General features: G+C 26.9%; 2 protein-coding genes across 2 annotated transcripts in view; one reads left to right on the plus strand and one right to left on the minus strand.

Annotated features, from left to right (window-relative positions):
* The window catches only part of LOC132918031 (uncharacterized), a 225,907-nt gene that overhangs the window by 117,962 nt on the left and 92,489 nt on the right, over window positions 1-15,456 (plus strand). The gene's annotated exons all lie outside the window — the stretch shown is intronic.
* On the minus strand, window positions 12,655-12,903 carry LOC132917231 (uncharacterized). The gene has a single exon (XM_060977869.1). It carries the CDS (start codon window positions 12,901-12,903, stop codon window positions 12,655-12,657), a length of 249 nt encoding a protein of 82 aa, XP_060833852.1.

Consider the following 15,456-nt stretch of genomic DNA (forward strand, 5'->3'; position numbering starts at 1 on the left):
TTATTTTATAATGGATTACAATAGTAATCCGCGCGACATACGCAGGGTTAAGTTAATAATGTTATTTAGGTAATGAACTGTAAATTATTTTTAGTTTGTAAAGAAGAAAAACGAATCCCTCCTCCCGTGGTCACAACTCAAGTACGCCCTTGTTATGTCGTGACTTGTAATTTTTTTTAAATAATACTTAACTTTTATTTAGAACAATATTAATTTACTGATGTCCACTGTGCAGTTCCTATGAACAATTTTGAGACCAAACTGCCTAAAGTATTGCTTAGTAAAATTAATATGATTAAGAAGTATCTTTTTTATTTGTGTAAATTGATTACTGTTGTAGTTACTGCATTGTCTACTAACAGTGTTTATGATATTGGTAATACTGCATTTTATACATTGTAATACTATATGATATAATGTGAGTATTTGCTAAAGAGAAACGCAGTAACTGTAATGTTATGTGAAAATTGTCAAAAATAATTTATTAATCACAAAACAAATCGCATTTTTAAAATTCCAGCACACATTTCCATCTATTTCAGTCCAAAAGTGTACTTAAAATTTTCAATTAATTAAAAAAAAACCACAAAAGTTCAATTTCCCAAAAATTTAATTTTTGTAGTTACTGCTTTTCCCAGTAGCAGGGCAGTATGGCTCTGAGATTGAAAATGTTCTGGTTCCACCAATGCACTGGATTTCGTTTGTGATTTTTATCATAACTTATAGGCATGTAGGCATGGCAAACGTTAATCAGGTAGTCATTAAGAACTTCCCCTAAGGTAGTCTGCTTCAAAAACGGTGACATCTCATCCAACTTTCATAATATCCATCTAAGTCGATCAAGGTGTCTCACGGATTCGTCATCGCTTAGTACTCGCGTGTTGAATATGAGTTTAAATGTGATGTAGTTGTTATCGCTACCAAATTAGGCGTCGATGATCTTATAGTCTACAATTTCGTAGACCCAGAGTCAGAGAATATTATATCAATGACTTAGATCGACGCTTCTTTTTAAAAGGTAGCGAGTCATCCAACGTTAGTCATAAGTAGTAAAATCATTTTATTTTGAGCCACCTCACATTGTTACCATATTGTCACTGGGTTTATCGTTTTCCTTCTGGTGTGGAATCTTCTAGTGTGAACCAAATTAGTGGGCTTCCCTCCATGACAAGGTGGGTTTCGTTTTTTTTTGGGGGGGGGGGTTATACGAATATTCTAAAAATAATCACAAGTGATATTCTCTACACTGAAGCTTTTAAAATATTAGCTAATTTAAGATGATTAAATTAATTGAATATGAACAATAGTAATTATTGTTTTCAGGAAAAATACTAGAAGATGAAGAGCTAGATGTCTTAAAAAGGGTAGCTCTGCTAGAACAACAACGTGAGTAATTTAGAATGAAGATTTGAATATTTAAGATCCAATTCAGCAATATTTTCTTAAGCCTCCAACGAATTTAAAATGCCTTGTAATAAAATCAAATCTAATAAATAATTTTAAACTGTTGTTTTTTTTTATATTGTTAATCGTGTGTATTATTAATGGATGACTTCTCAGATGAAATTTTTCTGTAAATATGTATTTATTATTATCATAACGTGTTTAATAATTAAATAGATCTATTTTTTCATTCCTTTACCGAAAATACTTATTGTGCTACATGGATATGGATTTTGTATTGAAAAAAAAAATGATATATTGCTAAGAGGAATACTTTTTGTTAAAACACCATAAATAAAATCAATGATAAAAGAAAAACATGATTACGAACAATAATTATATGTCTATATTAACGAAGATACGAGCTAAACCATGACAATATAAATTCACCAAATCGAGAATTTAACTTAACTCCCAATAGGAATGTATGATGAACTCAATAAATGCTTTGGTAAAATCTGCGTATACAAAAAGTATGCCAGTGTATGATTTTAAAACTATTAAGTACAAAACTAAAAAAAAAAAGAATTTTTAAGTGTTTGTTGAACGGCTAAATAGAAAACTATGTTATTCTTTAATTAACATTGAATAATAGATAAATGAAATGAAAGATTAATGAATTCATAACATGTTTCTATTTATAAATTAATATTGAAAATCATTATTGGTTAACAACATTAAAACTAAAAATCAAAGTTATCAATATTTAGTCAAGTTTCAGTTAAAACTATAAATTAATATAAAATTAAATATATCTACACTGTATTTAAGAATTAAAATTTAATTCTCAAATTGGATTCGCTGTGCAAACTATTATTTCCAATATATCTTTTATACATCATATTCCTTTAAATTCGTGTGCTATTAATATTAAATTCTGTTATTGGTTAAAACTTGACAATATTAAGTTAAACATTGTCATTTATGATAAAGCCTACCTTACTTTCATGATTTTGTTCACCATTTATAAATACAGTTGTCACTCATCATTATGACTTTATACTATATTATCTATTTTAACTACTATTCTATGTATCTTTATCGCTCTAGGTAAAATATGATAGGATACGTTAGTGTTCCAATCCTATACATCGATCACCCTTGCCAGATTACAGTATATATATGTATATACTTAAATCCGTAAGCTCCGCATTTCGAGTTATGTTTGTTTATCCAAAATCTTTATCGTTTTATATGTGGAACGATAAGCCCCACAACCACCACCTATTAATGTATGACTCAGCACAAATAGACATCTCGGATTTATTAAGCCCATTCCTCATAAAATAGATATGTTCTGTGGTGATGAATTCAATTACGAAATGTATAAACAAAGTTAATATTTTTTTAGGTCAAATCTCTCCTAAAAAACTAGCCGAAGAATTTTACTCTAGTAAATATCACCATACATGTATATTGAATGATTATATTTAAGTGTAAACACTTATAATATATAGAAAAGTATTTATTTGTTTAAACCATTTTTTATACAATTCAATTGACAATTTTAATGCATAACAATATATTTAAAAAAAAATAATTAATGATTTATGAAAATGTTATTTTGTTTATTTTTATACCCAGCTTTTATTAGTAAGTATTTTGATTTATTGATTCAAAATAAGTTTAAATTAACTTAATGTACAATAAACTTATAATTAAAATTTAAGTATTGATACCAAGGTATTATTGACTATAAATTGCAATTTGCAATGTTAAAAGTTAGCGTTATAATCTTAGTTATTGGCATATGTTTCAACTAATAATGTCTCGAAAGAATTTCGCTTGGATAATTATTCTTTGAATTGCAAACAAAAATGATTACTCGAATATATTTTATTATTTTTATAAAATTGGAATAGAATCCATTAATCCGATGAAACAGTTCCACAAATTTTTTTTAGGTGTTTAAATAATGTTATTTAGAATGCAATTCTTAATGACGATTCATATTCCAAACTAGCACATATGAATGAATTCGAAAACCTTTTAAATCAAAACGAAGCAATTAATAAGTGGTATTAAAAAGTGGTTTTCGAACAGCGAGATCGTTTTTCTTCTATTTTCGCATGATGAAGGAACGTAAATTAAATATGTTTCAATTGCATAAACACATCTCTCAAGTCGAAAGTCGTCAACGGAAACATAACTAAACTACAGTTCAGAGCCAAGTCTAAATCAGTCTTAACTTGAACTAGAGAGCTATCTCTAAAATTTAGTTATTTCGGTTATTTTTTCTTGCTTATTATTTATTTATTCTAAATAGTATTTAGATTGAATACGATTAATATATAATGTGCAGGGTGATGATTTTTTAATTAATAAATGCTATAAATCGTTCCATCAAGTCAATAAATATAACAACAAAAATATGTATAATATAAAACTTTATTTTGGTAATTTTAACAAATACAAAAAATAGGTCACTGACCCTGGTACAACTAAGTAAAATTTTGGGTTAAAAATGGTTTCACAAATTAGTAACCAATTCGTAATAATTCGTAACCCCAAATTTGGAATTCGTTATTAAAGTTTACCCCCCCCCCCACCACTCAAAAACCTCTATTTTCTATTTTCAGGTGCCAACGTCAGTTGACCCCTAGCATCCGAATCTCGGTTTAACGTTGTATAGTGACGTCCGTGAAGTTGACACCCCTAATTTTCACCCAGTAACTTCAAACTACTTTAGAAAAATTGCTACTAACTTTTATTCTTTTAAAATTTTATATTCAAATTACATTTTTATAATTACAATATAGATTTTTGTCCTCAACATACCTTTTTTTAAACAAATAAGATTTACATTTCATGGTATATTTTATTCCAGTTATTAGATTGTTTTATTTAATATAGAAACATTTTTTTTATTTATTCAACTAAGAATAATTTATCAAACAAAGATTTTTATCTAATTAGAATAAAAAAAAATGAATAAATCTAGAAAAAAGTTAAATAAAAATTCCTAATTAATAAGTTTATAATTTATAAAAATTGTATTAATAATATTATATTAATAATTAATTAATATCAAAATTAATATAAAATATGTTTAAATGATAAATTGGAATCTTATTGTTGATAAATGAAATGTTTTAACTTTAGGAATGGATTTAGATGCTTATGTATATCCAGATTATAAATGGCGCGATTGTAAAGGTAAGAAACAATAATACCTAAATATTCTATGAAAGAGCTCAAATTATATATTCACATAGTGGCGTCATTTCAGTTTTTGTTTGACTAGGGCAACTACTCACGAATTTTATGACTCAAAATTTTTTCCACGTAGATTCATGTATGATAGTGCCATAGTAGGTGAAGGGTGAAAGGGTAAATGTTCAGATATATGAAAGTCACACACAGGGTTTTGAAGTATTAAAAATGAACAATTTTGTCAAGTATTTATTATTATTAGAATTAAAAAGTCAAATAGAATAATTGAGTTTGTTTAAATAAATAATAAATAGGTAATAGCCAATAGGTACCTTTTAATACTGATTTACAAGTAGTTAGCAGTATTTACAGTCACATAATGTAAATACTAAACATCTTGATTAATAATATAATATACTTCTTTAAAAAATACAACAACAAAATTAACAATAAACATTATTTATTTAAAGATCAATTACTTATTTTTCAATAATGTAAAATATAATAATTATATTAAACTATTAGGATAACGGCACTCTTTTAAATGTGCAAATTTATCAACAGCTTTATCTAAATTTATTTTAGAGGCTTCAGTGCTTTCAACATTAATAACTAAAAGGTCACTTTACCTATCATCTCCCATAGTTAACCTTAAATAATTTTTTACTCTTTTAAGAGAAGAGAAAAATCTTTCATTTGTAGCTGTTGTTGCTGGCAAAGTCATTAAGATTGAAATTATTTTTAATGTTTCAGGAAAAGCATTATGAACTTTATTGAGTAGATGCGAAATATTAAAAAGAACCAAGTTTTCATAGTTTTCTTTAAAACATAAGGTTTTAGCAGTTAATGATTCTGATGATAAAAAACGTTTATCAATTTTGAAATACTTGTATTGTTCAAGAAAGTGTTTTAAGTGAATTGAATCCGGATTAAAAAATTCTGTCACCATTAGTATATTGTATACATCATTTGAAAATCTTGTATTTAATTAAATTGTAAATCTGAAAATTAATTAATTAAGATATTATTTGTTTTATTATTAAAAAGGACTGATTATCTATACATATTTTAACTCAACTGTCAATTGCTTCGAAATAAATATTTGTTTTAAAGTCTTGTAAAGAAGTAAATTTTGAAATATTTTTGCCCACAGTTGATATAATAAAATAATTTTTAAGATTCTTGTTAATAACTTGCTTCCTTTTCTGGATTTTTTAAATGTCTACTTCTATATTATTTTCTTTGGCTTTAGCTACAATTTTTGTTCAAGTTGTTCCCAAACTCCATTTGAACGCATATTTAACAAATTTTGTTTGGTTACATTTATTAGTTGAATAGCAGGAGGAAGTAAAAGTTTACTATTTTGTAATTCATTTGATGCACAGTTATTTATTTCTAGAATAGATTCCATAGAAATTAGGATTGATATAAAACTCTGGGATGATATTTCTTCAAGATATCCTATTGCCGTGACTCTAAATTTTTCATCCCCATTTGATGATGGTGTATTGATAACTTCACGAATTTCCTTAAAGCGAATATTGATTTTCTTTAATGATTTATACCAATAGTCCCACAGAGTTTCTACTAACCTTTCTAAATTAATTATTTCTTGTTTTTTTTTGTTTTTGTACTTCAACATATAATTCATAGCGATTTTGACTATTCATAATAAACTTGTAAATACCTTGTAGTGTTTGAAAAAATTCGCTTATAGCAGAAATACTATTTAATGTATGCACTAAACAGAGATTCAAACGATGCGCATAACAATGAATATATATTGCTTGTGGAACAATCGATTGTATTCTCGTGTGAACACCAGTGAAGCCACCTCTCATAACACTGTGCCCATCATAGCACTGAGCTACACATTTATTAATATCCAATTTATTTTCACTTACAATTTTTATTATTTCATCTGATAAGCTTTGGGCAGTTTATTTTGTCATATGAAAATATCATAGTGCGTGCTCGTAAACATCAAAATCTTAATCAACAAACCGTAACACAAAACTTAATTGTTCTGTTTTGGAAGCATATTTCGTTTTGTCAACAAGAATAGCAAAAGCTCCAAATAATGGCATTTTGTTGAATAAGAAATTTTATTTAGCATTTTTTTGCATTTTAGGAGTTTTTAAGTCATTTTTGGTGTTTTTGAATTTAAAATTAAAGATTTATCATATAAAATATTTATATGCTAACAATATATGAAAAGGAGCTTTTCTATCTACAAAAACTTATTGGTGGACAACAGAAGGGCATTCCTATTAGAAAACCTGAAGCACGCTCTCGTGATTCAGTGTAGCAATACAGAATAATTTTTTATTTATTATTATATTATTAATATATGAAGTTAAATAAAATATTTATGTACATGTAATGTAATTTTTAAATGTTATGCTATTTTAAATGCATTTTTTGAGTTTTTAGTTATTTTTCGCGATTTTTAAGGACATTAAAATCCAGCCTTACTAATAAGATAATATTTTACTTACTTCACTTACAACAGTTTCATTATAAAAATTTGCGTTAATTACACATGTTGTATTTAATGAAACATTATCAGAGTCACCTTTAGATACCTAGCAAAAGAAATGTGATCAGCATACCTACTTGTTAAAGTACCTACTACCGAATATGATACTTATTTACACAAAAACATACAACGAAATTATAAATTATAATATTACAAACATAATTAAATATTTAATTGGAGATATCTTACTTTTCGTTCGAAGTTCAGTCGAGCAGCCGCAAAGAGATTGTTGGCTACACCGAGTGTTTCCGCACCATCACGGAGCTATTAACTCTTTAATGCACGAGATTTTGAGTATGTTCTACACCCTTGTTGCACGGACATATAAATTTTTATGTTTTTTTTTTTTTCGTTACTATTTTGTATTTAGAATTATAATTAAACATAGATTTTAGAAATAAAAACAAAAAATACTTAAAAACTTAGGAAGTTACCAAAGGTGGGACAGCGTAAATCCCACCATGCAATAAACGTTTCATATATTTTATACATCTACGTAGAGTAACTATTCTTTTCTGTCATTTCATACGAATTAATTTATTTATATAACTTTAATTTGACAATTTGCTTAATTGTCTATATGCATATAATTAACAATTAAAATAAATTATATAATGAATTAAAAAAAATAACCAGGATACCTTAATACAAATTAAAACTTAACTGCAAAATAAAACATATAAACTGCTGATGCACAAAATATAGTAGCAAAAAATGTTTATACAATACTTATTATAAATATTTTAATATAATTATACACTTATAAAAAAATCGTTCCTTATAATACTTTTTTTGTGTCCACGTTGATACTAGTATGTATTCTTCAAAACTGAAACAACCAAATTAGATTAGACGACCAAACAGGTTCCATAAACTCGTCTTGAAAATTTGAATTTGAGTCAAAAGTTTGTACTTCCCTTGACATATTTTGTGTTAGTAAAGGTACAGCAAGTTCATCGTTTATTTGATAATTTTCAATACTAGGAAAAAGTTCACGACCACGACAGTTAGGGAAAGCATTTGGTGTGAATTTATTTGGAATTTTTCGACGATTTGACGAACGATTTTTTTGCGGACTTGGGAGAATATAAGTAACATTTTCTTCTATGTTTAAAATCTCTACATTTTCATCACTGTCTGAATCGGAGTCGGTAACTAATAATGTATTATTATTAGGTTCGGGAACATATGTTTCGTCGTCATCGGTATCATCAATAGACGATAAACTTTCGTCATCTGACGGTAAATCTTCGAATAACATTTCATTTACTTCATAGTCTGAATAACGTTTAGCCATTGTAATAAAATAATTAAAAAATAATAAAATCGTACACTTCGACGAATAATAAACAATAAATCCAACAATAAACGAAATCGCACAGTACGCGTACCACCAGTGGTGTCCACTATGAATACTCACGCGTAATTGCACGGCGGGACATATAATGGATGCTCACTTTTACACAAATATCAAGCCATATACTTAGAATAGCTAATTAAAACCAAAACCAAAATAATCTATTTTATATTTGGAATTCAATGAAATAATAATCAAGCAAATCGGTCGAGTCAATAAGGAGAAAACTAAACATCAAGTTTTAAGAATAAATATTTAAAAATAATAATTTAAGAAAATTAATTAAATTATATTTAATAATGTTAGCCTTCTAAGAATTTATATGCATTAGCTATATATTATAGAAAACATATTAAATATCTTAAATTAAACCAACAGACGAATTAAAAATAGAAAAAAAATAGATTATAGGTGGTATGCTATTTGTCCCACCGTGTCGGACGGGCTATTTTTTTGGTGGGATTACGTGTATCCCACCGTGCCGGAAAGAGTTAAACAAAAATCGGACCGTCCGAATAACGCAGGTACAATGACGAATAACACGTAGGAACGAAGTAAAGGTGGTCGAATAAAACGGATCCGTATAACGGAAGAAAACGAACTCCAGGCGACAGCGCATGCGTAGGAGGAGAGGGGACGGGGTTAAACATCGCAAATGTTCGACACCCGTTGCGATGTACGTCGGAGTAACGGCGATGACGCACAAACACCAAGACTAACGTCTATCACTTTTATTTGACTACCGCCATGAATGTTAAGTTCATATTTTCGGCGGTAATCATGGTCAAATGAACTATCACAGGCTAAACATTGTACTTTACTACGTTTATGTTTACGTTTATTGTTCATAATATAAAATATCAAGTAAAATAATGATAATCCGTTGAATAATTTCGAATAGTTACAGAAATACAAAATATCATTCGGGAGTCGTGATCGACGATTTTGACGATTAACCAAAATAGAAAATATGAGACAATTATTTACATCATAATAATATGTATGTTATATTTAGCGAATAGGTCTTTTCTGATATTCTTATGTAGGTAGCTATTGAAATGGTTCGGTAATTTGACTATTTTGTTTTGAATATTCTTAAAATATAATAATTTTTATTTGTCAGTAAAGTTGTACACCATAGTACCAGTACACACGTCTTGTAGGTACTTTGAAGTGTGCCAGTCTAAAATCTAAATTTATGACAGCCAAGTACCAACTGCCCACTTGCATACGACACGTCGGTCAGTTATCAGTCACTAACTAGTATAGTTTATTCAGAATAAGACCGGACCTCGGCGGCCGAGTTGTGCGCATGGGCGTAGCTTATTTCTGCGGCTCGGCCTGACACGCGATCTATAGTGGGGGAAGTGCCTGACCGTCGCGAACGAAAACTGGTCGCCGCCGAGATCCGGTCTTATTTTGAATAGACTATAGATAAAGTGATTATTAATTTATTTATAAAATATCAATATTCAATATTATGATTTATGACAATGGACTTATAGACTATAGTAGGTAGTTAAAAATAAGACTTCTTATAATTTTTAAATGTGCTGACTTAAGGTTGATGTACATGTTAGACTAGGGTAAACGCTCAATTTGCCCCCCCCCCCCAAAAAAAAAATGACGCCACTGTATTCACACAATTTCGTATTAAAGTATATAATTTCCGAATATTGAGGTTATTATTTATTGAAGGAATTTAATAGTTAAAATTTTAAACAATATCTTACAATACTTCTAAAAACCCGTTACTAATCTTTTCTTCATAAAATGAATTATTTATTAAATTCAAAAATGTTTTGCTACTTAATTATTGATTTAGGTATATAAAAAATTATCAACCAAAAAATGTATAATTTGCTTTAAAATTGTATTAGGTACTATAAATTATGTATAAAATACAGATTTAATTTCTCAAAAATTGATTCATTAAAATGTAATATATTATTAAAAAACCGTTAAAATGTATATGTGTATAATAATAATTGTTTTTACGTTAATTATATTTTTAATATCTAAATTTTATTTAAATAAGGTTATTAATTTATTAATCAATTAAAAATAAATATTTGTTTAGTTATTTTTCGTATAAATATTATTTTTAATTTATATTGACTGATATAAAATATTGGAATATATTATTTCACTAGACGTATATATAACCCAATCTAATTTCATTATGCTTATTATTTATTTCATCTATACTTACTCCAAATACTATATGTCTCTTAACTGTTTGAAGGTAAACCTTACAACATGAATATTATCTTTGCCTATTACATTCCTAATTTCATCTAAAACATAGAACCGTAATAAATTATATTCAACGGAAGTGCAAAAACGTATTAAATGTACATCTGTTAATCTATTAATTATATTTATTTTTATCATAAACACACATTCACTACATTTTTATGAATATAAAAATTTTAGGCCATATCCTTAATGAAAAGGAATTTAGAATAACAAAACTGAGTAAGTTTTTTTTAGCATAAATATTTAACTCGGATTTAAATGAGATTTAATTTATTTTAAATTTACCATTAATTCAATCTTGAAATAACATAATCATATTTATTTACGATTATATATGTTAGCTAATAAAGACCTGCATTTTTATATGATTATACTATAAAATTCAAGACCGGCTGGGCCGCACATTTTTTTGGACAAAAATTAACGAGCCGGACCGGGCTGTACTTAAATGTAATTGAAGCCGGGCCGGACCGGACTTCTGTGCAAAATGAATAATTGTTCTTCAAATTTAGTTATAATATATGTATATTATTTAAATTTTTATTCAAATGACTTTACGTATAAATAATAAAGTGATATTTGATATTGAAGAATTTTTATACATCAATTATATTAAATGTTTTTATTATAAATATGTTGTTATAACTTATAAGAAAATTATAGTTATTGTTTTTGAATACAATATTAAAAAAAAAAAAAAACCTTACTTAAAAAAATTACCGGGCCGGGCCGAGCTAAATTAAAAAATTACCGAGCCGGACCGGGCTGAAAATTATCGGCCCGTACAAACCTCTATAATAGCTAATAAGGCCCATTCAGTGTACTACACTTGTGAGTTGTGACCCCTTAAAATATTGCGAATATTTTTTTTTTTTATAGAATTTTTTTCTTTTTTCTCTACCAATATACAAATTATAAGTACAAAAATTCAATTAAAACTATTCAAGACATCCTAGAAACCAAATTAGCGAAACGAATCTTAATAGTTGTTATTTACCTTTTACAAATAGATAATTACTCAAAAACTAGGTTTCTAAATAAAATTGCGTTATAATAATAATAATAATTAGAAATCTATAAAATAGAGAATCTAAATAAAATTTAAAATTTAAAACATTGAATAAAAGGTGTACTCGTATAAATAATGTGAACAACATCAGATCCATCACAAAACGAAATTAACCATATATTATAACGGCTACGTCCAATTATCCTAGATCGATATTATGTATGGACATATGGTTAATTTCGTGTTGTTATGATGGATCTGTTGTCGATTTAAGACAAATGGGCGTAGCCGTTTAGACGTGGGGAAAATTGGACGTTAAAAACAATAAATATATAAATCAGTAAATAAAATTAATAAGCTATTTATATTTATTATTATACGTCAAAAATGATTATAAGATATTTAAAAGTACAAATTATTCATTATATTAAATATTAAAATTAAAAATATATTTTAAATACATTTTTATTATAATAAGTACGCCAACAATTAAAATATTTAAAAAAAAATATCAAAAAAAGTTATTTATACTAATTATATTTATTATAGTACGTAAAAATGTATATAGGTAAATCATATAAAAAAATTATTTAAAATATCTAAAAATTTGTTGAATGTCAAACATAGTTATTTATAAATTAATTATATTATATAATTTTAATGTACCTAAAGAAATATTTTGAGAAATTCCGCGTAAAAATAATATTTTAGTTCTAGTCTCATAGCTTTGAGCAACTTTTAAAATACTTGTCAATAAATTTCTTTAGATTTTTGGGGGAGACTCTTACCTGCTTCTAGTTGGTTATAAAATACATCTCACCCAGCTTGTACTTTTCGTAAACAGTCGATGAAAGACCACAAACTTGGATGTTAAACTCCCATTTAGACATTTAGTCATCTATTAGCTGCTTCAGCATGGTTCTTAGTCCTATCTTGAGCATTCAAGACTCGTTGGTGTAAATTCCAAATGTGTGGTGGGAATAATGCTATCCGACGACCTCTTCCATTTCTAATAACCCTTCCAACATAATTGTCCTCAAACCAGTCAAGTGATGGTTGTAAGCATTCTGGTAAGTCATCTCTTAATTCTTGTATAGCGGCATCTAGATTGTCGATTGGAACAAGTGAAAGAGCTAAGATCATTTTTATGAATATTGAAAAATCATCATCATTTTTATATCTTGAAGCAAAACCCATTCCGTTTAATTTTTTTATGAAAGTTTTTCGTTAGATGATACGAATAACAACCGTGAATATCAGCGTCAGGGTATTTTTTTTATGGTATAATTACTGATAATTTAAAATCACATGACACTGATCTTGAATTTAAACTGGGTTTTAATAAATTTAATATATCAAATAATTTATCGTATGTTTTTTCTTGTTTATTCGGTAACAGTGCATAAATTAATGGATGGACACCATTTAGTGCTTCCGCAAGAATAACGTAGACTTGGGCAAAAATTGTTGGTGCTACTTTCAATGTCCCATCACAATACCAAACTTTTGAAAAATGCAATATTTTCTTTGTCTTCCAAAAATTAAAACCCTATTTTCACTTGGCCCACTATCGTCTAATAAATAATTTTCCGATATGCTTTCAGACGGTGTGTAAACCTTATATGTATCTGGTATCTCTAGTGTTATCAAATCCTTCGGTGCATTTGGTGCTGCATGTATTTATTTCGTTTTCTTCGTACTGTTTTTTTTTAATTCTGGACCACCTTGTAGCTTCCTACATAGTTATAAAAAAATTAAACTCGAAAACTGAAATTAAGAAAAATAATAGGGCATTATCTAATGAGTACCTTCAATGCTTGTGATAATCCAAAAATGCATTAATTTATTACTGTAGATGTTGGCAACTCCATAGTTTCTATATCACGTTTTTTAATATTGCGTCAAATAAGTACATGAAACCGTCATTTAAAAACATTTCACCATCGCGGTTCGAGTTAATTAATGACATTTTACAGTTACACTATTACACAACTTGTACACGAATAACACGGTTATAAGTGTGTATTGTCGTATATCATTGAGATTCGATAATGTGTGATAAAAACGATTATAATAACCAATAAATTATACATTATTTTGATATTATAGGTACTTATTGCCAAAACAATAAAATTTAATAAATAAGTAATACGCGTATTATACGTAAATTAAATAATAAGTGATAATATTTGATATGATACGATACCATTAGTTATATTATGAACATATAATACCAATGGTTTTATAATTTATAAATACCTATAAATAAACCAGAACTATTAATGTTTAGTTTTTTTGAATCTTTCTTAATATATTTAGATGATGATCTATTATAATATTAATTATTTTATTTATATTTTATTTTTTACGTCCATTTGTCCCTATTCGATATAATATATATATATATAGAGAGAGAGAAATAATGTATTTATTGTATTAATTTAAAAAAATTTTATAATATTATATTCATAAAAACAAATACACTGTATGTACCATAGGTCCACAGATATATTACATAGATAATAATAGTATATTGTATATAATATACATAAATAATAACTATACCAATTTATATTTTCTTTTATATTTATGAATAACTCAGTCCTAATGAATTTCCTTATCTATACTCAAAGAATCTTATATGAGACAGCAACATTTATGTTCCACGGGAAAATTAACCGATATTCGAAATCCAATAACGTCACTGGGACTTGGTGGGCTGTAGGCTTTAGCGGGATAGAAATAAATTATTGGGCCAAATATTTTTCATTAGCTTACTGTTGTGCTGTAGTGTCTACACTATTATTTAGTAATACATTTTTCACGTTAAATACAAGAAAAAATATAATTTTTATCCTACAATTTTTGTTTTCATATTTATATTTATATATTATATCATTTATACATTTTCCTTTATAAAGATTATGATAGTAAATCCATTTCATTGTAAAAATTGAGCTACACTTAGATTACCTACCTACTTATTGATTTCTGATATTATTTTTAAAGTAATATTCCAATTTAAACCTTAATTTAAATCCTGCCAGGTATAAGAATGTATAATTATTAAAGTATCGGTTATGATTTATTAATTACACAAATAATCAATTACCATATATCACCTTATTCACTAATATTCAATTGTTTACCATTACCATATTATTTTTAAAATCTTGACGTAAATATATATTTAAAAGATAAATAAATAGGATTTTTCAATTCACGCAGGTCACATAAGTAAGCACATTTTATTTAATTTAATTGTGATTCAGGATGCCAACAACATTTATTTGACATGAGAATTATATAAGATATTCAAAAAAATGAAACATTATTTATTCTTTAAAAAATACAAATTTTATCAATTTTTATTATTAGTTTACCCAAGTTGGTCGGACAATGACTTAGAAAAATATAAAATGAGAAGACACTTGATGGGTAAGTTTGAATAGTATAATTATTTTATTATACATTTGGCAAAATATAGACATAATTTTAGTCCAAAGAATGGTGTGAACGGTAAAAACAGTATCATATCTATGTATCATAGAATAGGAGAAACTCCTATTACTTGAAAATGCTGGCACTTGTATAACAATTTAACTTTTATATTTTTATATTCTAATTTTAATTACAGTTAAATACTTAAGTGAGCAAAATTTTAATTACCATAACTACTATAACCATTATCATAAA

Source organism: Rhopalosiphum padi, chromosome 1 (assembly GCF_020882245.1).
Source record: "Rhopalosiphum padi isolate XX-2018 chromosome 1, ASM2088224v1, whole genome shotgun sequence".
NCBI classification, from domain to species: Eukaryota; Metazoa; Arthropoda; class Insecta; order Hemiptera; family Aphididae; genus Rhopalosiphum; species Rhopalosiphum padi.